Here is a 26,258-nt window from a genome sequence, read left to right as displayed (position 1 = left end):
CGTCAAACCTTAAGAGTAAAACAATGGTTTATAACTTGTATCAATTAGCATGATATTGATGTTGGATTAGCCAAACCAAAACATATTCTGTTTGGCATTGTTTGTACTTCAGTCTCGGAGTAATTTATGTTTTCATTTACCAGTTTTCTAGGTTAATCTTGTTATTGTGTAGTACAGGTATTGGACTCCAGACTAGGAACACACATCACATGATTTGGTTTTCCCATCAGAGATTGTGAATGTACCAAATTTATGCGAGTTTTACCAACAATAGGTAGTGGACAAAATCTAAGTTAAATATTTCCCTGCACCTAGATGAATTTGTGGAGTACCACTACCAGAATAGTCTTCCTCGACTATTTTAGGTTGCAGATGAAAGTACAGGGGCAATGAACTGGTACAAAAATCTCAGCTATTGCCATGGAAACGGAAAGATGGTACATCTTGGTTATTGGAATGATTGTGTCTGGCACAATTCGAGACGATTCCAATGAAACACACATCATCACTTGATGGAAGAAATAGGCTACACTGACCTGAACTTATCAGGTGGTCAGGCACCAACTTGACCCTGAAGGCTTTGTATGGCATATTGATACACAGGGTTCCAGGTTTTCCCACAAAACTGGTGCAAGAGGAACGAGTTTTCTCCCCTGGTGACAGCAGACCTGCAGTGAATGGAATCACAACCAAACTGGTGTAAGAGGAACGAGTTTTCTCCCCTGGTGACAGCAGACCTGCAGTGAATGGAATCACAACCAAACTGGTGTAAGAGGAATGAGTTTTCTCCCCTGGTGACAGCAGACCTGCAGTGAATGGAATCACAGCCAAACTGGTGTAAGAGGAACGAGTTTTCTCCCCTGGTCTCGGCAGACCTGCAGTGAATGGAATCAACCAAACTGGTGCAAGAGGAACGAGTTTTCTCCCCTGGTGACAGCAGACCTGCAGTGAATGGAATCACAACCAAACTGGTGCAAGAGGAATGAGTTTTCTCCCCTGGTGTCGGCAGACCTGCAATGAATGGAATCACAACCGGTGCAAGAGGAATGAGTTTTCTCCCCTGGTGTCGGCAGACCTGCAATGAATGGAATCACAACCAAACTGGTGCAAGAGGAATGAGTTTTCTCCCCTGGTGTCGGCAGACCTGCAATGAATGGAATCACAACCAAACTGGTGCAAGAGGAACGAGTTTTCTCCCCTGGTGTCAGCAGACCTGCATTGAATGGAATCACAACCAAACTGGTGCAAGAGGAGCGAGTTTTCTCCTCTGATGACAGCAGACCTGCAGTGAATGGAATCACAACCAAACTGGTGCAAGAGGAACGAGTTTTCTCCCCTGGTGTCAGCAGACCTGCATTGAATGGAATCACAACCAAACTGGTGCAAGAGGAACGAGTTTTCTCCCCTGGTGTCAGCAGACCTGCATTGAATGGAATCACAACCAAACTGGTGCAAGAGGAACGAGTTTTCTCCCCTGGTGACAGCAGACCTGCAGTGAATGGAATCACAACCAAACTGTTGCAAGAGGAACGAGTTTTCTCCCCTGGTGTCAGCAGACCTGCATTGAATGGAATCACAACCAAACTGGTGCAAGAGGAACGAGTTTTCTCCCCTGGTGTCAGCAGACCTGCAGTGAATGGAATCACAACCAAACTGGTGCAAGAGGAACGAGTTTTCTCCCCTGGTGTCAGCAGACCTGCATTGAATGGAATCACAACCAAACTGGTGCAAGAGGAACGAGTTTTCTCCCCTGGTGTCAGCAGACCTGCATTGAATGGAATCACAACCAAACTGGTGCAAGAGGAACGAGTTTTCTCCCCTGGTGTCAGCAGACCTGCATTGAATGGAATCACAACCGGTGCAAGAGGAACGAGTTTTCTCCCCTGGTGTCAGCAGACCTGCATTGAATGGAATCACAACTGGTGCAAGAGGAACGAGTTTTCTCCCCTGGTGTCAGCAGACCTGCAGTGAATGGAATCACAACCGGTGCAAGAGGAACGAGTTTTCTCCCCTGGTGACAGCAGACCTGCAGTGAATGGAATCACAACCGGTGCTAGAGGAGCGAGTTTTCTCCCCTGGTGTCACCGCACTGAAATCGCTAGAATAATGCAAGGGTAACAAGTTTTCTTCGTTGTGCCAGCAGAGCAGTAATGAGCAGAATTCCCATCCAGCACAGCTGGTGCTAGATACGTAGTTGCAGCATAATTCAGTAACTAAATCACTGTAGGTTGATCTTGCGTAGCGATTTGAAATCTCGACCAATTATACTAAATAGACTGCCAATTATTGATCAATCAGATTATATTGCACGCTTTCATGGAGTTTAGTACGCAATCACTGCATTGATTAATGTTGACAATGTGGATGCAGGCCATCCAATTGCATAAGGTTGTTCACAGCTTTTCACCATGGGCGCTTTTACTTTGGCGAATTTAGTTTTGAGTCACCTTTTGCGTCACATTGTCAGAAAACTGCCCTTACACGACCGAAAGTGGCGTCCCAAATAGAGAGGGTGCCCTGCTAAGAGAGGTGTCGGCTAAGAGAGGTGACGCTAAGAGAGGTTCCACTGTATTTCCAATCCCAATACCTCATAATCCGGATATATATCAGTTGATCATTCAACACTCTCCCCCAAACTACATGTACGTCATTTCAGCTGAGCAACATCTTGTCACGCATATATAACAAATCCCCACAGATTGCAAAATCATATATTGTTCGACGAAAATGGTTTAGTCTTCTTTCCTTCCCCACACTAACAGCATGCAACATGCGCTGTCAATATTCACCGTTCAACGTGAAACGACAAATCCTATACCACAACACGAGATCCACGACCCACCATCGAAGGAAACAGTGTTTGGGCACTTAGGTATGGTAGTTTGGTTGCCATGGAAATGAAATTTGTATAGAGCGGAGAACAGTGTTGATTCTCGTCAGAGGTAAGCGCTGGATCTTCTGTTGGTGTGTGCTCAGGTGTACAGCGCCTGCCGCCATAGATTGTGCTGGGGAACAATATTTTACACCATGGTCGAGATCGCTGTAGTGATAACGCTGATGATAGCGGCGTGCCAGACTCATTACGACTTCAAGTATGATCAGCATTTTTATCATTTCAGACTTGACAGGTAACCCAATATCTTGTATCATCAAAACGACACTTCTCATTTTATGTTTTGGTCGAGGCAGTGGCAAAAGTAGCAGCCCACTTGAGGAGACTGATTTTCTGAATCGTTGGTTAAAAATGTTGGTTGAGTTTTCTTAGGTTTCAGTTTCCGTTTCATGGAAGTACATGTATTGGCAAGGTGGCAATCTACTTCAGTTGCTAGAATAACGAAATGATGAGGGTTCTGGAAACCTAGTAGCAGAGGGCAGGTGGCACCAGTCGTGTTCTCCAGGTCTTCGGCTAGGTTGCAAATGTCAGTAGCCACAGTCATGGCAAGGGAACATATCAACAAACATTTTCTCCTATTCCAAGTTTAAAATATAATTGCAATTTTAACATTTTGTGGTCAATTTCAATACAATTTGTATAGTGGCTGATGCACCCTGGGCAACTAACCGAAAATAATAGCACACTGTCTTACCTGTAATAAGACTGATCCGTCCGGAACCGTTATTCGTATACAAAACTTCTGTCCAGCATCCCATCGGGAGACGATATTTATTTCCTCTATCGCTGAGTAAGGGATGCTATTTTCCATAAATCCCGATGGCTGAAAAAAGATGTCAGGACTTACAATGAGATGCATCTCAAAATTGTAGATATGAAAATCATTTTTTTTTATAATGATGCAGACGAACAGACGTAAGAACAAAACTACCTGTGAAGACAGGCAGTTTTAACCTTCAGCATGTACCAGATAATAAAACATGTACCATCAGCCATCACAAATGCCTGATAACACTAACATCACTCATCTGTCCTTAAAAATAATTATAATATGATAGTGGGCACTTTTTTGAGGCATCCTATTATCACACCAGACAAACAAGTGATTCATTGCTGTGACTGTGATTATGAATACATCCGACAAAAATCTCTCATTTTTGGTAGTTATCGCATGCAGGGATTCACAACAAGAATCAGTGATCGCTGCCAACAGCGATCAGTTCAAAACCCAGTGAATACCCTACCCACAGACAATACAGCGATAAAAAATTGCTTGTCTACAGGTTGCTAAACCACCCTCCAAACATGAAACCTGTAGTTCTATAGCTACAATTTTAGTAAATTGGTATGGTGCTGCTCCCCAATTTCGAGTCATCCCCAATTTCGCGAAAACCCGTTTTTTCCCGTTTTCTCGCGCGTCACTTCGTTTCCAGAGAAGAAATTTTCTGATTTTTGATTTTCATTTCGTTCCGCAAAGAAAGCGCCCAAAATGCGTCCTAAACAGGCAAGCAATTCTCTAATTACGTTCAAAACACTGGGTCAATACCTAGGATCATGCACACGACACAGAAACACAACAATCAGTCGCGCATGCGCAATACCCGCGAAAATGGGGGAGCCGCTTCGGATTTGTTTTGGTCTGCATCGATCTTTCAGTGAGCGATTTCAAGATTAATTCACGCTTAAAACATCCACGCAGCACCCCAGATATTTCGTTATTGATCTCAAATTTCGTAATAAATAAGCTTTTGCGTGTATGGAATCGCTGGAAGCTAGTAAACCTGCACTTAGTGATAAGACCCGCGAAAACTGGCTCCTACATGATACATTGTACAGGTACCACACAGAACAGCTTCTTGTAATGCTTGATGTGGTTGCCTAGCAACACGCAGTAGGCCTGTGTCCTTGTCAGACATGTCAGAAATAAAACAGCATATGTGTACACAGCACTTGGCCACAGCCTCTCTAAACATGACAAATATAGTCAGGAAACACTAATTAGGCACCAAATACCATAGATCATGGGATGGTGACACTTTTGGACAATATTGCGTGTTCTGGTTTTAAAGCACTGTTCAGCAATTGCTATTCCTCTCATCATGGGCTAGCACAGGCCCAGAAATGGCTTACGCAGCTAAGCTATGCACCTTGTCATCAGCACGTGATGGAACGTCTGACATGACCAGCGCAGGGTTAATGGGTTAATGGGGTTAAAGGGTTAAGAGTTAATGGTGTTCCATCTTCAAATCTGCTATCGGTCCAACTCTTGTCATGGAGTCCTATACCATATTTACATCGTCAAAATGTCATTTCCAATGACAATCTGGCGATAAAAATAACGCAAGGACGCAAAATTGGCAAGAAAAATTGCAAATAGCATGTGCAATGTTAGCTTCAGCATGATAGTGCAATCCCAACGGACCTTTTCGAAGAAGTTTGTTTGGGCACTGATCAGTCATGCGTTTCACCTAGAACAAAGGGTTACTGTGGCTTATGGATTCCCTGAAGTTTGCTTAGGCCTTCTGACATGTTCCAAGTGCGCGCATTTGTTTTGTTTTGGCTCAGGTTTGTCTTTATCGAAAAGGTCCATCGGGATGTGTCCCATCCTGTCCGAGGAACATGACGTTCCCCAACAGAAGACTGCATGAACCTGCCGCTGTGTACATGTATGAAGCGAACACTGCAGGGTAAGGGTACTATACCGCACAACAACAACAACAACAACAACAACAACAACAACAACAACAACAACAACAACAACACCAAACAACAACAACAACAACAACAACAACAACACACAACAATAGTAGACAGGATTAGCGGTCTTACCGTGGCCGACCTTATATCCGCTTCATCCAGCTGAAGATGGTGGCTCTCCCACCGCCGCAGGTACTTGGAATTCATGATTTTACTAACTATGGTCCTCGTGTGGTTTAAACGACACACTTGTATATCCCCATCCTGTATAAGCTTGTACTTCGGGCCGGTTAGCGAGACCCGAGGAGTCGCTGGGTTAGATGCACAGTTGGACCGCGATTGACAAAAACCGAACTGCGTCTGATTGTAAAAATCAAGCGCAACTTGTTCCACGTTTGTTGTCCCGGGACCTACCGAACTCGACCCCGAACTTGTAGCACTACTTTGACTGTCTGCATCTGACGTGCTCTGATTTGGCTGATACTCTTCATCTCCTCGGTTCTGAATAATCTGCAGCTGAACCCCAGGTTCCTCTCCTCCTTCCTCCTCTTCCCCCTCTTCTCTTTCTGGATTTTCTGGGGGGCAGGTCGGAGAGTCTGGGGGAGTTTCGGGAGTATCCATAGAGTCAGAAACAGATACAGTAGGACTAGGCACAGGAGAATCTGCAGTTAATTCGCTATTGTTTGGCACATCTATTTTAGCCTCCATTTGGGTCGCCATGTTTACACCAGAATAGAATATTATCAGGTTCAACACACAGCTGCTACACTGACTACTCCTAAAACCAGTGCAGAGGAGAGGAGAGCAATCAGCTACAGATCACCAAGTTCACCTCGCCACTAACATGAAAATATCGGGAGATATAGCCTAAACACGGTGCCAAAATCACCCTTAGTTACTCCTCTGTAAAATCAAAATACATATTCCCGATTACTGACCACGATTTGTTCACAAATAAATCGAATTTCACAAGAAACCCCTAACATTTTCCTTCCATGACATTTACACACATCGCAGTGCACGAATATTTATATTTAATAGTTCACGTGGTACCTGACGTCATTTCGATTCATTACTATACATTGTATCCCTATATCTGTTAACGGGGTTTTTCCCAAGTGGGTCATGTTTATTCGGTGTTGAACTGGTCGTTATTTTTTGATGTAGCAGTAGATTTATCCCCAGGGAGCTTAGTCCACCTACAATAGCGAGCTTTGATAAAAAGATCCGTGACTGTCCCAACTCCCAAGGTCAATACTATACTAATTAACTTTGTGGGACAATGAACAGTGATGATGAACAACTATAAACGAGTTAAAGATCAATTGTGGCTTGGGAGCATGAACACGATAACAAAGGTACACTCCGGACGCAGTGGTATACCGCCTCGTAGAATCAATAGGACAGGAATTGGACTGCGTCGGGTATCCATAGTCGGGAGTCTATAAACAAACTCACGTTACTAAGTGATGAGATAAATGCTCATGGGACTAATATCCCGCTAATCAAGAAAAATTAGACTCCTATGCATACCACATTTCGTTATTCTGATCTACCTAGCTCCGGCGACAGGATGAGGCCAGCCAACTGCGCCTTGCGCCTGGAGTGTAGAAAAACTAAACCTAGTCATTATTCTATTCTTTGCTAATATGTAATAAATTCATTAATCAAAGAAGACTTTATTTCTTGATAATATGTAAATATTAACTCGACTCGGAATTAGACTCCCGGGCCAGTCCATTGCGATATTATAATTGGATATCCTTAGGGTGAGGGACGAGGCCGGTCCACTGCGTCCGGAGTGTACTCAGAAGAAGTGACGGCCAGCCTTTCATCGCTATACAAAAAAATCTACTTTTAGCCCATATAGCAGATATTTTGTAACCACAGCGCAAGAGTGTAGCTAGGTTGCTAAACGGGTTATTGGTGTAGCATTAAATATACCTCCATGAGTCAGAGTATACACTCTAACAATGGGTTATTGGTGTAGCGTTCGATATATTCTTAGGAGTCACAGACCTCCAACAACGGGTTATTGGTGTAGCCTCCAATATATTCTATAAAGCAGTCAGCGTCCTCGAACGATGTGTTTTTGCCTTAAACTTCGAATGCAGTGGACCGACCTCGTTCCCCTCGACCGACCGCCTGGAAAGAAGATCAGAATGTCGAAATGGGCTGCATTAGGAGTCCAGTCAGACTCAGAGTGGGCTCCTGCCTATAGAACAACCTCGAGCCGTGAGTAACATTATTTATCAATTGGTCTTAGGTGGAGCCCTTACTGTCGCTGATGCTGCCATCTGAGATAAGACGATCAATACAAAATTGTATTGATTAAGCTCGGCTTTTGTCCCAATCTTGGGACAGGCGAAGACACCAAAGACGAAGTTTTGCGTACGATTGGTCAAGTTAACTAAGCTAAACTCATCCCAACAATCTTTATGGTGGTTGGTATTGCGTAGACTGGCCAGGCCCTTCAGCTCATTGCGGACTAGTTTTTGGGCTACGATGCGCCTTGACGTCGAGCAGTCCATCCGCCAGCTTGGAGCATCCGTAACATGACTTTTGTCAGGTTTGATTCACTCGCAACTTCGAATCGATTCTTAAAGAGAATCTGCTCGAAACTCATCGCAAAAATCAGCGCAGGTCACAGCGACAAAACGATCGCGTTTGCGGCCGCTTTATAAGTCTGATCCGATTCGACTATTCCTCTTCTCGTGTGAGGCTTTCTTCTTGTTGTTCCGTTGACAAATGGACTGTTCGCTGTAGGGTTTGATAGAGTAACAGTTCGTCATTTATTCACGATACTAAACTAAATATACATAGCGTTTGTTGATACATCAATATAACCCGAAGAAGTTGTGACGTGAGTCATTTTCCACACACGTCCCCTTCTTTTTACTCAGCTGACAAATTCACTGTCCTCCTTTTAATGATATGTTAATGGTTGTGCAGCTTATCATCCAAAGACAGAGGAAGGCACATTAGCTGTGAGATCGCAATGAATGCAGTTGCAATTCATTTTCAACTATCATTTTGTCGTTTGCCCCCCTTTTCAAAAGCAGGCACGTCAAACCCTTCACATCCACTTTGTGTGATATAACTTAATTGTCATAAAGTAATTACCTTAATACATCTACAGCAATCAAACTGCTGCTGGTTTCAATCCAGCAGAAAATAAAGATATTAACGCAACTATTAGCAAATTCTAAAGGATCCTTTTCGAAAAAGATACGTATCCATCGTGAACCTATTGATATAATGGTTTTTGCACATGGCAACACTAAGGATCAGACACAATACTCACACTGAAACCTCGAATTTGATACCGGTGAAGGTCAACATTTTTGTTCCGTCGCCGGACACACTTTCCAGGACTGAGGACCGCCTCCTTTCACACCAGAAACATTACATCGCCGTATTGCACAAAGTTTCCAGTTTGATGTGCGAGAAACTGATGAAAATTATAAAGTATCTTCCGGAGGCTTACCAATCCAGCTCGGAATGGTGTTAATACCTCGCCGCCACGGAAACTAACGAACTGACACTAAACATCCATCGACGATAAACCAACTCCACAAGGATCAATAGCAAATAACAAATAAACCAAAAATCAAATGAAGAACAATACATTGTTCTTCATTGCACTAAAATATTATCAATACAAGCTGCATAATTCAAAGCCATATCTAGGCCTATAATAATTGATTTTACATGATGTTGGACTATCACATTAGAACCCCAAACCATGCTCTCACTCTTTTCAGGTACTTTTTTTAAAGTGAGGGATCTAGGATACACTCACTAACCCCAGGGTCCGTTTCAAAATCTGGACAGACAAAAGTCATCTAGTCGGAAAGAAATCCAAATTTGGAGAAAAAAAATTAACCAAAATCAGAGTTTGGCCTGTGCACCACTCCAATAACTGACACTTCTGACTCTGAGTACACCAGGATGTGTCCAAATTGAGAACGATGTCAGAAATTTGTCACCCAATTTCCTCGGCCGACCTTTCCAGATTTGGACAGTTCCTCGACACCGGGTAACATGTCCGAATTCTGAATGCTTTTCCCGCTGAATTAACCGATCAGGCTTCTAGAAAGTCCGCGTAGTCATATGCACCAAACAACTCTACTATATCGGCTGGAACCCGGGCTCGAACAACGTCGTTGTTCCTTCTGTCCACATCCCCACCGAAGTGCCGTTCTTGAACACGATCTTGGAGATCTCTAACATTCTGTCGTCTCAGTTCTCTTTCCAACTCGTTGCCTGCGGAACCAGTGGCACATTTCTTGCAGCTGGTCACTGCATCAGATTCTCTAAGGTGAAGAAAGTGCCCTAAAATATATGAAAGAACACACTCACGTTGGAGATTCAAACTAATATATACAGGGTGCAGGTGATAGAAGATTCGCCGAAATCTGATGTCGAAAGATCTCTGAACTTCGTTTACAAGCGCGTAATATGCAGACCCTACTATGCCAACAGAAAGAACATGTAAATAGTCCAATTCTTAGTTGAATAGGGTAAAAAAGTGCACATTTTGATACCACCTGGTACCTGTGTATCGCCGATTGAAAACGTGCCCGAATCGCAAATTAATGCCCTGCACAACAAAAGCATATGATCAATGGTGTCTTATCGTTTGTCAATGGTGTAACTGTTTATGGCTTATGGCCGCCCTTCACACTGCTTCGATACAATACCATGACATATCAAAGGTATGGCCATTGCTGATACTCACCATTCGGACATCTGTACCACTTATGCTCTTCTACGGGATCTCGCGACATCGGCGACAGCTCCGTCGTATATACTGTCTTACTGTACTGCTTCCGGAGCTCGACAAGTTTTGCTCGATCATCTCCACTCATGCTCTTGAATCTTCTCGCTGGAAGGAGGCAGTCACATCCTTGACTTAAAGGCTTGAGGCAGAGCCCGCAAGACCCAGTTTCCTTCATGAGCTCCAGATGGAGCAAGGAACACTCTACGAGTGTCTTGATGATATCCATTTCGGTATGGCCGAAAGAAGTTGCCTTTTGTGCAAGTCGACTTGTGAGGGTGAGTAGAATGTCACTGAAATCTGCGAGCGTGAGGTATGATTCAGTCCCAGAAAGTGCCGTTTCAAGGGCTGCTCTGTACTCTGTCATGTTTTCAAAACAGGACAGAGCAACAGGTTTGTCTCTGCAGCTTCCGCTGTTGATCGCATTCTCTCTGAGCATGACGTACGTGTAATCCATGATCGCGTTCTTGTAGCGGGGACAGAAGAGAATTGGTCTTCCACACCTCTCTCGTGGGCAGCATTTGACCTGGACTTCCTGAACACCTTCGCCGCTGGTGCATTCCATAAGTTTATCCATCTTGGTAACTGGTATGTTGTGGCCACATGGGCGAAGGCTGATAAATCTGGCAACCTTTCCTCCAAGCATCTTTCCAAGATTTTGATTGCACCTGAAGCATACATTTGGACATAATTCTCCACACAGTCCCATACACGGATGACCGCAACGTAACCTCTTTTGACATGGTTCGTCGCAAACGGGGCGGTCACACTTTTCATAGCACGCCCTCGTGCATCGATGATGCACACACTCCCATGCACACTGTTTGCGACACGAACCAAAGACCTTTCTAGTAGTACATTTCATGTATCCAAGGATCCCATGGCTGCAGTGGACTTCCGTATCCTGGTCGCAAGGAAGACACGTCTCGCCACAGATACCTTGGCACGGATGAGAACACAGCAGCAGTTTTTGGCACGGGAGTTGGCATTGTGTGTGGACGAGACAGCAGCTTGAGCAGGTACCCTGGCAAAAGTGGCCACACTTAAGGCGAGTAGAGCAAGTGATATGGCATACTGTTGTTGCTGGATCGACACAACATTCGATTGCTGCGATGTGTCCGCATGGCAAAGCTCTCTCCACGACTGCATTACACACGCATGTTCCTTTGGCGGCTGCATGACAAGCTACCTCCTGGCGATGACCACAGTCCAGTTCAACGAGAACTCTTGCCTCACAAAGTGCACTCCCTTCTGCGTCCGTCTGACTTTGCCTACACTCTCTTGTGCCAATATGTCCACATGGTAAAGCAAACTCCTCTTTAACAGTACACTGGAACCTGTAGTCCTCCTTGTTTTTGTGACAGGTTATCACTATTTCATGTCCACAATCCAGTTTAACTGTGATCTTCTCCTTGCATTGAATTGGTTTATTCATATCACAGCAGAGTATGTCAACAGCATGGCTACAAGGAAGGACTCTCTGCACAGTTTCCTTACATGGCCCTCCATAGGCACAGAACTCGTAACATTTCAAGTTGCAATCATGTCCACATGTTCTCTTCTTCAAGCACGGCTGCATACAACGAACAGCGCATTCATCTCCACATTTATTTTCACACAGGTGACCACATTCAAGTTTCTTTTTGCATGGAAGAGCACACGGGAAATCCTTCTTGCCGCAGTCCGTTTCATAGGTGTGACCACATGGCTTTTCCACTGTAACCTGCGTCTTGCATTGCTTTTCTTCAGTGCATGGGAGACCACATACATTTCTGCAAACATGCCCACAGGAAAGGAGACGCTCACAAGGCATGGAGCATGGTCCATCAGCTTTGGCGCATTCTGTGTTGTACTTGTGTCCACATTCTTCCTTTTCGACTGAAACGCTGAAGCGACATGGTTTGCAATCCTCATGGCAAACGAGATTACAACCAAGATGTCCGTTCTTGCATTTCTTCTCGCACGGCTTATAGCATAGGAACTCCTTGTGCCCTGGGTCACAAGGATGACACGACAGTGAACATGTATGGCCACAGTCAAGACGACGCCCACAAGGTAAGGCACAGCCCCCACTCGGTACCTTCTTAAAATCTCCCGGTTCTGCCACGCGAGTTGTTGTGGAATGGTTTAAACAGACGAGTGAGAAATGGTCTTGAAGAACTCCCTTGCTTTTGAAATCTTGTACAAGATCTCGCCAAAGGACATTCACGTTTGCATACATGTTGAAGTTACCGACGCAATACAAGCCTCGCTTTGCTCTCGACAGAGACACGCAGATCCTGTTCGATGCCTTCAAAAACCCTATCTTTCTTCCGTTGTTGCTCCTCACAAATGACATGAGAATGATGTCATTTTCCTCTCCTTGGAAGTTGTCAACAGGCACCACCCGGACACCAGAATAATCCAATTTTTCCAGTCGTTCGTTTATTTGGAACACCTGTCCAGTATACATGGTGAGGATTGTTATTTGGCTTTCCTTGTAACCCTGTTTTAAAAGGTAGGCACACAGGCCAACGACCATTTCAGCTTCGTAGAGATTGGAGTGACTCCTTCTCTCATCTTCACCCTCCTCTGGTTTGTCATGGTTGAAGAAGACAACATTCCCTTGGACGCCAAGTATGTCGGGTAACTGAGTTACCTCTTCATGATCGTTCAGTGTGGCATAGATGTGTGGCACCAAGAACTGGGATATCTCTGGCCGCATGCGATGCTGGAATGCTAGTGTGGACACGGGTAGTTTGTTCCTAACCATGCGTTCAAACAGGGAAATATCAAGGTTGTATTCTCTGGCCAGTCTGTACGTGGTGGGGTTGGGACGGAGCTGCTTGTGATCACCAATCAGGATAAGTTGTTCGCAGTTTTCTGTCAGGGCTGTCACAATGTGAGCCTCGAGGACCTCCGCAGCTTCTTCGACTATAACTATCGTTGGCTTCACCTTCTTGATCAAATCATAGTACTTAGCTGCTCCTGTCGTTGTGATACCAATTATCTCCGCAGTGTTAACCACTCTGAAGTTTGTGAGAGCACGAATTTGATCCATTTCGCGGCAAAACTCTTCCAGTTCAGTCTGCAGTAATGTTACTTCTTCATAGCTGGGCCCTTCCATTACGATAAGTGCCCACTGAACATACAGTGCGCGCCTGGCATTTACAGGCAGCTCCCAGACATCATTGATGCTGTCAGCTTCACTTTGACTCATGGGGGCGGTCCTATCCAAATGTCTCCGTGTAGCAAAAGGGAGCATACTTGGTGCTCCGGTCTGAAACCTTGTTCGCCGATTGTGTCCTTGCCTCGCAACACCCCACCCCTCATTATCTTCTTCAATATTGTTGTCCTCTTCTTGGTATCTAACTGCATCCGTAAGGCTTCTGCCTTCTAGCCAAATCATCAATGCCTTGACGATTTCCAAGCCCGAATTTCTGAGACCGTTCAAGTGCTTGGGAGGAACCTTGCTCAGCACATCACTGACTTTAACTTGTGATGGTTTTATTTGCACTCGAGTAGTATGAAAACAATAGCCAAGCAATTCTAATTGTTCATAAATTTCCCACAGTCTTCGGCGTATATCTTTGTTGCCTGCCAGTTTTCTTTGTTCCACCAATGTGTACCGCTGCAGTTTCTCATTCTTGCAATTTCCACCAATTCTGACGACTTTGAATCTATTAATATCATGCAGGCCGACGTCTTGGCCGCTTCCATCACTGATGCCATACAGGTCGACTATTCCTTCAAGAAACTGATCCAAGGCGTGATTCGTTAAGCACACGACCATGATTTTGCCATGACCATTGTCAGGCTTCCATACTTTACGGTTCGCGAGAAGTATCTCAACAAAGCGGAGACCAATAAATGTTTTGCCTGTCCCTGGTGGACCCTGGATAACACATAACTCGTTGGTGAACATGCTGCGCAAAGCATCCAGCTGGGAGGACTCCAGACCCTTGCCAGATAGATTATCCCAGCTGCTGTGATCAGTGACATCAATTTTCTGCGTTTTGTACATTAAAACATCATAATGCTCAGATTGTTTCATGTACTTCAGAGAGATCTTGCTGAAATCAATCATCGAGTTTCCGTTCAAGTATGCAGGTGCCTTGATGTCCTTATGACATTTCACCAGATACCTCTGGAACGGTATATCCTGCCCATCAGAGGAAAGATCACCAAGTGCCTGAAGTCTTCTGAGGACAAACTGGTAGGCAGGTAAGAAGGAGGATCCTTCAATCATGGCCATAGTTTTCCAGCTGCCTGCAAAAGCAAGAAAACCGTGTTCAATCGCCACAGTGACGTTTCCTTTCAGCAGGTATTTCTCTTCTCTCTTCAAAACAGTGGCGCAGAAAAAGGTATCAAAACCGTCAGAAGACAGCAACACAAGGTTCCCGTGAAGAAGTCTCTTATCCCAGTTGACCTTTTCAAGACGAGAAGCATCAAACTCTAATCTACATCCTAATCCATTTGGACCTGTCTCAAAGTTTAAAAGTCTGACATCATTGTAGCAATATCCTTCATCTAGTTTTGATACCTTTTTGCGAATGGCTTGATTCTCTCTGTATTGTTTTATACAGCATCGAAGAGGTGCGAGAAGGTCTTCTCGCAGCAGGCAGAACTGAGTGCTAAGGTAGTGCAATCCGTTCCGGTACCTTCCTCTCACAATGTTTTCCGCCAGATCTGGTGGCTTGCTATTTGGTCCAATATCGCTGATCATTGGAAGAATCGACATATTGAGAAACTGAGTGTAATCCTCACTGGTGTCATCGTCTTCCAGTGTATCACCAGCAATGATCCTTTCCAAGGTTGCTTCCAAGAGTAATTTGACTTTCTGCATTTCGACAAAAAGGTCACTTTCCTTTTCGATGCCTCTCTTCTTCAGGAGTAGTTCAATCTTTGGTAACAACACCATGACCATCTCGTACGAGATCGCAGGAAGACTGCTCAAGAGATATCGCATAATCAGCAGAGTATCATAAATCGCCCGAGACATCTCGGCAGTAACACCTGAATTGAACATAGCTACAACTGACGGAAAGAACAGAAGAGACTTTGCCAAATGGCTCATGAGCTCCTCAATATCTTTGACATACGTGTCTGAACGGATTACCTTGGAAATGACCCCAAGAAAGTTCTCACTTGTCCCCAGTTCTGGAGGTACGTCTAGAAATGTTCGAAGCTTCTTTCTATTCGAGTTAAGGAAGTTTAGAATATCCCCAACACTGCTGTTGCGCAACATTTCTAGATCCGCAACTGTCAACTCGTTGCTGGTTTGAGTGGTACTCGGATGCACTGTTGAACCTGAGTTAAAATCGTCCATATTTCCTCTCCTCCACTGGACTTCAAAATTTCTCCCTGAGCCAGAATCCCTTTCCTTTGCACTCGCAAGCTCAGTATCCTCTGTTTCACTTGTTCGAGAAGGGCCCTCATAATCCCTGTCTTTGTCTAACAGCCTCCACGTATCAGCTGTTCCAAAGCTTTTTTGACCCTCGGATTCTACCGGTGGTTCCTCACGCCAGTTTTCAGAAGATGCGCCTGCATCTCTCGGCTCGGAACACAGTTCTTCATCATAGTGCCATTCCGGATCGACACCATGACGGAATCTCCCTGTTGTTGACAAAGGTACATTCTGCTTATGTACCGGTGATCGATTCGGATCAGCAACCCCAGCATCGCGCCAATTCCTCTCAGAGATCTCGTCTGTTCTCGCAGTAGGTATTGTATACCCGACCCTCTGTTTTGATCCAGCCCCTCGCCAATCGTATCTTGTTTCCTTACCACTCTCCTGACCTCCACTACGCCAGTTGTCCGGTGATTTCTCCCTCTGCCTTCCGCCGTACCGTGTTGAAGTTGGACGCGCCTTGGGTCGTGCTCCACCCGGAGATTGCCACGATGCCATCCTTCAGGTCGAGACGTGATCGCTGCCAGGGTGGTCAGTTTGGTTGCATTTGGTGCCTTTTTTCTGAAATAGAAAAGGAACGCGTGCCAGATCAACTTATATCAGCGAATACAGCACCGGGTCCGCTGCGATCTGATCAACCATATTTTGAATATGACTAGGGTTGCAATATTGTACTAGCCCTTAACCTTATCTGTTAATCGGGGCGGAGGGGGTGGGGGCTGGTGGTGGTGGTGGTGGCTGTGGTGGGTAGGGGGTGGGGGTCCATCACTGATAATGGCAGACTTACAGCCCAGTTCAGCAGACTGATGTAGAACTTGGCAAAGGGTAATGTGCCGAAACAATGAGGACTTGCACAAGTTAGTAGGTATAAATATAACTGGGATGTATAGGCTTACAGTTGGTCAAAACAAAAAGAAAAAAGGCGCATCTGAGCTATAAGCTGCACATCAATTAATTACAGTGAAAACACGAGAACAAGATAACATTATTGCCAATCGTTCATTTCAATGGCAATATCAATATCTCTGAATCTTCTTCGGGAAGTGGTATTTTTCTATCTTTCTTTCATTCTTTCTTTTAGCGTTCTTGAGAAAACATTTTTGAGAAAAACACCGCTGGTCTCGACCTAGGACTCGACATACCGACTTACCGGCAGTGAATGTCAATCCTAAAGTCTCCTCCTTGAAGGATGGATATACGCACATCGACGGTAGATCGGCATGGGTCTCGAAGCAATTGCTGAATTACCTCCTTGGTTGAATTGCTACAAGTAATGAGCTCGTATACAACTGTCGTTTCGCCGAAACCTGAAATGATTCTTTAAGTCCCAACGACGTCACAAAATAGCGTGTGTAGGCCCTCTGCCAACAACTTGTCTGCTGACTGTACACTCCGGACGCAGTGGACCAGCCGCGTCCCTCACCATAAGGATATCCAATTAGGATGATGCAATGGACTGCCCAGGGAGTCTAAGATATAGTCCTAGATATAGAGGACTGTAGAGAGAGGAGGCCCGTAGGCCTATGTGTCTTCAGTGCGTATAAGTCATTGGTTCTGACGTCATCACAATACACCACCTGTCTCTTGAATGGTTTCGGCGGAACCGAGTGCGGGAAAACCCATTCGACCTATTCTATTTAATCGCAATCGTTCACTACTGCTGATTGTTTTAAAGGGCGATTCCGTTCCTTCAGAAATTTGAAAATTTGAATTTGAATTAAATGTGAATAGGTAGGGTCCACTGAATTTCAATGCAGCCGTTCTGTAGACTGATGTACAAATACAATAAATGCCAAGTTTCAGCGAATTTCGATGGATTATAACTGAACTGTGGCATTGGTTAAGTGACTGAGCCACATATCCATTACCATACATAAGAAGTGGATTTCCAAGTATCGGTTTCGTCGAATCTCGAATAGTTCTATTGGAATCAATACCGCGAACTTGTTATAGCGGTTTCACCGAATCGTATCCTTTGTTAGTATATGCCTGGCTAGAAACGCAAACATTCACCCAGAAGCCAACCTCGTTTTCTGGACACCTTGATATGGTCTGATGGACTGGAATCATGCTGGAAAACCGTAGGTAAGTAGCGATTTACTCCATTCGGTTGATGTAAAGGCGTTAGTGCATATTAATATTGTCTGTGCTACAAGTAAACAGAACATTTTTTTGCCACTGTGAAGTAGGCTGTCAACCTGGTGAACATTGACACATAGACGTATATCAGATATAGCGCTGGAAGTTCAGTAGTATACCCCCCCCCCCCCCCCCCGACCAGCCTATGCCTCTGTTAAAGCATGACTGTACTCTTTATTTCAGATGAATCCAGTTGTTGCAGACCTGTTTGATCTAATCGCTCGAAAGGTATAGGCAAGAACGAATGGGCAATGGCAGAGGCTACAGATGAGAAGGTTAGTGACTTAGATAGTAGGGGCCAGCATGTAGATGATGACCAACTGAGTCATGACGGGCGAGGACGAGGTGGCGGCAGAGGACGTGGTGGCTTCCGTGGGAGAGGGCAGCGGGGCGGGAGAGGCGGGGCAGGAAGCAGACAGCAAGTGGACGGAGAGATTGCCGTTTTCTCCAACAGGGAACTAGAAATAATGGAGGAGAGAAGCGCCCACGACAACGTCTTCTTCTTATCGAAGAACATGGAGAAATTCGAAGCATCCTTAGCGTCGCGTAGTGCAAAGCCGGAGCGAGTTGAGAGATTGCTACGGATCTTTGCCCGCATGTGTCAGTCAACAACATTGGCTGTGAATATTCAGAAGGTCATGTCCATCCTTGCAAAGTCACATTTCTTCCTCGACCAGGTTGCTGGATATCTGCAGCGATCCGACGTGGAGCCGCACGAAGCTATTGAACATATGATGATTATATTTCGGTACTTGCTGAATAATTTCCCAACAACTTTCCATGGAGTTGTGACAATGATGATCCCAAGGATACAAATGGTGTTCCGTAAGAGAGCTATGTCATCTGGTGTTGCCCTGAATGAACAGCTGGAGGTCATCAAACATCTTCACGATGCAATCACCGAGAAGATCAACCGAGGCGAAGACTTAGAAGATGACAAGCTCACCAAGATCACTGATAACTTCATCACCAAGGCGATCCTACCAAACGTAGAAGATGTTGGTCCGGGGAGTGAACCGCCAGACTTGAAGGCAAACATCGTCAAAGGGAAATACAAGAGTGCATTCCACTACTTGGACACCCAGTTTTGTCTGCTGCGAGAGGACCTGATCGGGCCACTGCGAGCTGGGATCAAACAGTACCGAGAATTCAAGGAAATGGGGAAAGATGTCTCTAGGTTGGATGATGGTTACTGCTACAGTGATGTAAAATTGCTTCGAGTGGAATCAAAGTCGCGTGGTCTTGCCTGCCGCGTCAAGTTTGATGTCTCACAACTGAAACGAGTCCGTTGGGAGAATAGCAAGAGGTTGCTACCAGGGAACTTAGTGTGCCTTTCTCCCGATCATTTCGAGTCTATCATCTGCGCCACAGTCGAGGAAAGATTGAGCGAGCAGTTGGTGAAGGGAGAGGTCGTTCTCCTTCTTGAGTCAGGTTTGCTGACCATGATTGGTGAGAAGCGGGAATGGGCCATGATCGAAGCGACTTCCTACTTAGAGTCATATAAACACGTTCTTCTCAGGCTGCAGGAGCTTGGGAATGATGTGAATAAGGGTGGGGCAATGCCATTTGAGAGATACTTCCTTGGTGATCAGGCTGACGTCGAACCTCCATCTTACCTTACACATCATCCGGACATGTACTTCAGGAAATTGCTCCCAAATGATCAAGAAGACTCTGACAATTCGGAAAGCTCTGAAGAAGAAGTGGTTGGAAATTATGGCCGTGTAGAGCTCCAGATCAATGTCCTGGACCCAGAACAATGGAAAAGGCTCGAAGTACTGGACCTCGACAAGTCCCAGTTATCTGCTTTGCAAAATGCGCTTACTCACGAGCTGTCTGTCATTCAAGGACCGCCTGGTACAGGGAAGACCTTCATAGGATTGAGGGTGGTTGAACTACTCCTTTCAAATAGAGACAATTGGAAGACGGAGAAGCCAGATTTCGAGATACAACAAAGACCAGATGAAAAAGAGGAACCTCTCGAACAAATCATGATCATGTGTTACACAAATCATGCTTTGGACCAGTTTCTAGAGGGGATCCTTGACCTGAAGACCACAACTCCTAGCATTGTAAGGGTGGGAGGCCGGAGTAAAAGTACTCGTCTGGAAAAGTACACTTTAAGGAACCGCCGCCACACAGACCGTGCCAGTTGGACAGCGATGGACTCTATTAGAACTGATATTGCTGAATTGGACATAGCACTTAGACAACACATGAAGTCATTCAATGATAAGCATTATGACCTTGGCCTTCGCAACGTCGTTAACACTGCACCATGGTCACAAATAGAAAGTCTGCGGCAGCCGGGTGTACACCTTGTATACTCAATAGTCGTCTGGTTGGCGGGCGGAGGTTGGCACGGCATTGGTCAAAAGAAGTTCTGGCCACTTCTTGAAAAAATAGAAGTCCGAAACCAAGGTCTAGAAACCACAAGTAGTGGAGAAGGAGGTGAAGTCCATCCGCGTAATCTAGATGAAAGAAGGGTGGAGGACTACAGCGATCAGGACCAGCTTCTCATTGATGATCTCGCACTGGTAGAGGAAGATGTCAAACAGCTTCAGTCGGAGAGGGAAATCGAGGAAGAAGATTGGTTGGCTTTGCAGAAGAAAAGTAAAACGACTCGCGAAGGAGTTGAGAAAAGTGAGGATTGGTTCCTCCCAGATGTGGTGCGTCAGATGCTGCAGAACGAAACACCTATGGATGCCGAAGAAGCAGACATGTTAGGGAACCTTTGGGAACTTCCTCTTAAAGTCAGACAGGGTCTCTATCTTCATTGGTGCTCGTCTTTCCTTGAGAGTCAAGATATGCAAATCCAGCAGATTCTACAGGAACTGAAGGCGAAGTACAAAGAGCTTGACGAAATCAACAAAGAGGTTGATTTTGACGTCATCAGTTCGTCAGAGATCATTGGTGTCACAACAACTGGGGCAGCGAAGTACCATGACTTGATCCAAAGGGTGTGTCCAAAGATTGTGATCGTCGAAGAGGCTGCGGAGGTCCTCGAGGCTCACATTGTGACCGCTCTTACAGAGAACTGTGAACACCTTATCCTGATAGGTGACCACAAGCAGCTCCGTCCCAATCCAACCATGTACAAACTTGCGAGGGAATACAATCTTGACATATCCTTGTTTGAACGTATGGTTCGGAACAATCTTCCTGTGTCGACATTGGAGTTCCAGCATCGCATGAGGCCAGAGATATCACAATTCCTTGTACCTCACATCTACAAGGAACTGAAAGACCACGAGGTTGTCAAGCATTATGACCACATCCGAGGTATGAAAAGTGACGTAATATTTCTAAACCATGCTGTTGACGAAGACGGCGAGGAAGATACAAGAAGTCATACGAATGACCACGAGGCCGCTCTTGTGGTTGGCCTTTGTGACTATTTGCTGAAGCAAGAATACAAACCTGATCAGATCACAGTTCTGACAACTTATTCTGGCCAGATGTTCCAGATACGGCGGCGGATGCGAAACCAAGAAGAGTTAAGGGCAATTCGTGTGGTCCCTGTTGACAACTTCCAAGGGGAAGAGAATGATATCATTATCATTTCATATGTGAGAAGCAACGAGTTGGGGAAAATAGGTTTCCTTAAGGCTTCTAATAGAGTGTGTGTCAGTCTTTCCAGAGCCAAAATGGGTTTTTATTGCATCGGTAACTTTACCATGTATGCCAAGCGAAGTGACATATGGAAGGGAATTGTGAAGGACGTCAAGGAAACTAAGATGATAAGCGATCACCTCAGCATGGTCTGCGCCAATCACAATACTGAGACACACGTCGCTAAGGAGGAAGACTTCAAGAATGTTCGAAGTGGAGGATGCCAGAAGCCTTGTGAGTTTCGACTTGAATGTGGGCATGCATGTGCCCTTCTATGCCATCCGTTTGACCTCATGCATAAGGAATACATATGCCAGAAAATCTGTGAGAAACCATGTACCAAAGGTCACAAGGTTTGTCCAATGAAGTGTTTCGAAAAATGCACTCCATGCAGCCAGGAAATAACGGTGAAGAAGCGAGGATGCGGTCACCAGTACAACACGAAGTGTCACAAGGAGGAGTTACCTTGCGCAATGCCTTGTGAGAAGGTGCTTGCATGTGGTCACTATTGTGTCGAGAAATGCAGTGACCCATGCACATTTGAATGTCTTGTCACTGTTAAAGTCGAAGGCGCTTGCGGTCATACGAATGAAACCCAATGTCATGACAGATTTTATTTGCTATGCAAAAAGCCTTGTCAGAAACCTCTAAGGTGTGGCCATCAATGCAAGAACCTATGCTTTGAGCTTTGTGAAAGTGGTTGTAAGGAGCCGGTGTCGATGACCTTAGAGTGTGGCCATGAAGTAATGGTAGAGTGTAGCGAGAAGGACAGCATAAGACAGGATCCATTCCACCAACGACAACTGCAAATAGATTGTGAAGTGGTTGTCAAGCAAACCTTGCCCTGCGGTCACAAAACAGAAACTAAATGTCGAGACAGAAATCTACCAAAAGACTGCAAAGAACAGGTCAATGTCAACTTAAAGTGCGGTCATGCGGCATCTCTGGCATGCCATGTCGCTACTGGAGGAACATACCAGTGCAAGGTAAAGATCAGGAAAGAACTGCCCTGTGGACATAAAAAGAAGGTGGCTTGCCATGAAGATGTAGAGAAGGTATTCTGCAATACATCTTGTGATGCCAAGCTAGAATCCTGTGGGCATATTTGTCAAGGCACATGTGGATCCTGCAAAATCGTGCACCAGAAGTGCACAAAGAGCTGCCAGCGGCGGTTGGTGTGTACTCATATGTGCAGAAACCATTGTGGGGACTCCTGTGGTCCTTGCCCAGTGAAATGTGAGTTTCGCTGTGCCCACAGAAAGTATCAGAAAGAAAAATGCTGCACCCCACGGATCTATGGGCAATGCAGACTAGCTTGCATGTGGAAGTGCCCCCACTTCCAATGTACCAAGAGCTGCTTCCAGAGATGTGATCGTCCACCATGCGATGAACCGTGTCCAAAGAGACTACTCTGCAACCATCCCTGTCTTGGCCTTTGTGGTGAGCCCTGCCCACCGGCATGTGCAAAATGCCGGTCACGACTCTTTGGTCGCTTCGCCAAAAAAAACACCCGATGCGTCTGTCTTAATCCATGCGGACATACAGTATCAGTGTCAGAAATGGACGAACTGATGAAAACTCATAATGACACTGGAAACTTTAGAGAAATAACCGTGAAGCGATGTCCACTGCAGAAGTGCAGGAAGCCAGTGCTATATTGCCCAAGATATGGCACTCCCATTCGAGAATATTTGTACGTCATCTCCCAAGAAAATATCAAGATGACCGAAAGAGGTGAAGTTGATAAGAGACATAAGAAACAATTGTCGACTTCTCTGGACGAACTTACCAGGGTAATTGAAAACCGGTTTTCGACAATGACGAGCCCTGATGCAAAAGAAGCCGACTTCCGTAGCGAGTTAGAAACACTGATGGAATGGAAAAAAGATGGCGATAGCAAAAGATGCGCCTTGGCATACGTAATTGCGAAGTGCTCCATCAATTATCTGTGTCACAAGATATCTACAGGCCGCTGTTATCTATGTTGTCCCTCTTCTTCGGGGTGCGGATTTATGCGTCCTTCAACTAGGACTGGGGATTGTCTATGTCCAACTCCATTGCAGTGGTTCATGGATTTGAAAGGAAAGACTGATGACGAAAAGGTGAAATTACTGTGTGATAGATACGATAGAGGGACACTCTCAAGCGCGATGTCAGCTCAGAGCTCCATGTTGGCGATAGGAAGGGAAATGATGGATGAAGAAAGAGAGAGACCAGAGCCAGAGATGAAATGGTATTGCTGTAGTCAGGGTGAGTAGTTATTAATTTTCTTTTATCAACCACTGCAATTGAATTGGGAAAGGATAAGGAAGATATGTTTACCATCATTACATTATTTCGGATACTGTATCCGGTCCATTCGTTGTTTTGGCGGATACATCATATTAGAAATACCAAAACCTACGATGATAGAATCGTCCATGAGCCTATTAAAAATAAACTTAGCAATGGTTTGATAATGTCACTTTGCCAGTTGCAATATGTACAGTATAGGCTTGAAAACTATAGTACAAAGGAGTCGATGATGACTGTAAAATAACTCCCTGCAGGCCTTCGGAACAAGTGCAGTGCTTATTTCTTAACTTTATTGGTTTATTTTCAGGTCATTTTGTTCGCGTCGCTGCAAGTGAAGATCCCGCCCGTCTCCATTGTGACAAGTGTGACAGAGGTGAACCTGCTGACCTAGAGGAGGAGGAGAGAAAACTGGAGGCCGAAAGGCAGCTGCTGGCTGATGTACGGCAGTACGGATTCGGCCAGGGTCGAGGAAGAGGTCGCGGTCGTGGTCGTGGTGGTGGTGGTGCCGGAAGGGACTTTAGATACATGTAGGACTGGCTACTTTAATCAGTTTCGCTGACAGATTCAAATCGCACGAGAATAAGAAACACTAGCAGATTTTTAACTGCATTCTGCATTAATGGATACATGAGACGGGTCAATCAATGCGTAAACGTAGTTTTAGTAATGACGCAGCTAAATCAAGGAGCTCGCAACGGCGGACACGACGATTTGGACAGGAGTCACGACAACAACTCGCTGTTCGGATCTTGGCCTGACTCGATTTGTAGCTTAGACTAGAGTGGTAAAACTGGTATATGTAGTTATAACTGTAATAACACCCCAATATGTGGAATGTAAGATTTTGACAATGGGGTTCGCTCATCTTGACACACAAGGCTCCAAGATCAGGTCTGCCTGCTGTGATGAAGGTGGATATTGGACTTTTCGATGGGGTTTACTTAAATTTTAGCTTTTGATGTTTCATTGTGGTCGAATATCTGTATCTTGCGCAATCTCTTGAGAATTGATATATGCATGTTATGTAGTTGTATGGACTTACTGTGTAGATCGAAAAGTGTATCGGCATAACATAGAGTTTCTAACGAAAACAGGGTTACCCGAACTGTAAACCGTCTAATTTTTGCGCCACTCATATTTTTGCGATTTGCGAAAATTCTCGAAAAATAATTTAAAATTCACGATTTTTACTTTAATGGATTGACGGCTTTCTTTCAAATTTCCAATCAGAAAATACTTTTTGCGATTTTTATTTTCGCGAAAAGTCATTCGCAAAATACGCGAAACTAAAACGCCCGCGAAATTTTAGTGGTTTATAGTAAAGCGCAGGCATGCTGGATCGCGCATGATAAATGATGACCCTGAAAATATTTCAAAACATTCTGAAAACAGTGTTTGCATATTTCATGGTTATTTTGTCCGTCGTGTCGGCGTATATATTTTGTAACCAGTGCGAATGAGTGTACTTTGTAGCTTCTAATGGATGTAGAAAAAAGTATTTGTAAAACGTTCACGTATACCCATAAGTCTGCTCTTAATTTTAATCATGGAAATAAATAATTATGAAAAGCTGTTCTTACATTTTATGATGTTGCAGCAATGTTGTAGACTCCCGGGGGCAGTCCATTGCGTCATCCTAATTGGATCTCCTTAATACCGGGCGACAGGACGAGGCTGGTCCACTGCGTCTGTACCATGTTGGGGCTTGCCTGCTTGTTGCACAGGTACATATAAACTCCGGACGCAGTGGACTGGCCTCAACGACGGATAGTCTGCAAGCTGCGATGCTCAGGATAGACCACGCCTGAATGGCCCATCCTGAGGAAATTAGTTGGGAAGAGGGAGCAAGAAATCTACTGAGTTCTTGAAGAGACCGAAAGGTAGGAAAGTTCGCCCCCCGTAAATCATACATCGTGTGTAGAGCATACATTCATGATGTAAACGGGGCGAACTTTTTGAAATACAAAAAAGTAGATTCTTACCTTTCGGCCCTTTCCGGGATCTCCGTGAATTGACCTCTCTCACATCTACCGCTCTGTTACAATGTTTTAATTCCATACCAGCTTACCACATCCTCATCGTAAATATACAGTTTTTACTTCTGATCTCGTTATTTTCAAGCAGCACTTGACCCTACACTCCTGACGCAGTGGACCGGCCACTAGACCAATAATTATTCGTCCCAAGCAAAAGTAGCGGATCGAACCTAACCCGCCCGGTACGCATAGGCAAGGAGTTCAAACTAATTGACCCTTGATTCAGTGTAGAATCAATAAAATACACATTTGGTGGACATCGAGGATGCCAGCCAAAATAAAAAGTAAAAATTGCCCTACCCGACTTTGAGAAATAATGTTCGGATAAGAATCTTAAAAAAAAAAAACCTGGGTCTTCTCGCTCTTGAATACCGGATAGTGTGGTCTTTATTAACAGTGAAAGACATTTTGATGTAT

General features: G+C 44.9%; 3 protein-coding genes across 4 annotated transcripts in view; 1 reads left to right on the top strand and 2 right to left on the bottom strand.

Moving 5' to 3' along the window:
* The window catches only part of LOC135496396 (C-Maf-inducing protein-like), a 51,720-nt gene extending 45,128 nt beyond the window's left edge, over positions 1 to 6,592 (bottom strand). For both annotated transcript variants that reach the window (XM_064785732.1, XM_064785733.1), the window contains exons 1-2: positions 5,723 to 6,592; positions 3,588 to 3,716 (exon numbers count right to left, since the gene is read on the bottom strand). In XM_064785732.1, coding sequence (XP_064641802.1) covers positions 3,588 to 3,716; positions 5,723 to 6,310 — 717 coding nt within the window. In that variant the 5' untranslated portion in view covers positions 6,311 to 6,592. The remainder of the gene's footprint in view (positions 1 to 3,587; positions 3,717 to 5,722) is intronic.
* Positions 6,593 to 8,370: 1,778 nt separating this feature from the next.
* Positions 8,371 to 17,265, bottom strand: LOC135495559 (NFX1-type zinc finger-containing protein 1-like). The gene is made up of 3 exons (XM_064784347.1): positions 16,910 to 17,265; positions 10,332 to 16,320; positions 8,371 to 9,925 (listed from the first exon to the last, which is right to left on the bottom strand). The coding sequence occupies exons 2-3, from the start codon at positions 16,255 to 16,257 to the stop codon at positions 9,675 to 9,677; spliced, it is 6,177 nt and encodes a 2,058-aa protein (XP_064640417.1). The 5' UTR covers positions 16,258 to 16,320; positions 16,910 to 17,265; the 3' UTR covers positions 8,371 to 9,674.
* A 331-nt stretch (positions 17,266 to 17,596) lies between these two features.
* LOC135495477 (NFX1-type zinc finger-containing protein 1-like) lies at positions 17,597 to 25,349 on the top strand. The gene is made up of 3 exons (XM_064784164.1): positions 17,597 to 17,844; positions 18,082 to 23,760; positions 24,113 to 25,349. The coding sequence occupies exons 2-3, from the start codon at positions 18,150 to 18,152 to the stop codon at positions 24,334 to 24,336; spliced, it is 5,835 nt and encodes a 1,944-aa protein (XP_064640234.1). The 5' UTR covers positions 17,597 to 17,844; positions 18,082 to 18,149; the 3' UTR covers positions 24,337 to 25,349.
* Positions 25,350 to 26,258: the final 909 nt, after the last annotated feature.

The sequence above is a fragment of the Lineus longissimus genome, chromosome 11 (assembly GCF_910592395.1).
Source record: "Lineus longissimus chromosome 11, tnLinLong1.2, whole genome shotgun sequence".
Classification (NCBI taxonomy): Eukaryota; Metazoa; Nemertea; class Pilidiophora; order Heteronemertea; family Lineidae; genus Lineus; species Lineus longissimus.
The sequence above is the reverse complement of the archived record's forward strand: the minus strand, read 5'-3'. Positions and strand labels throughout refer to the sequence as shown.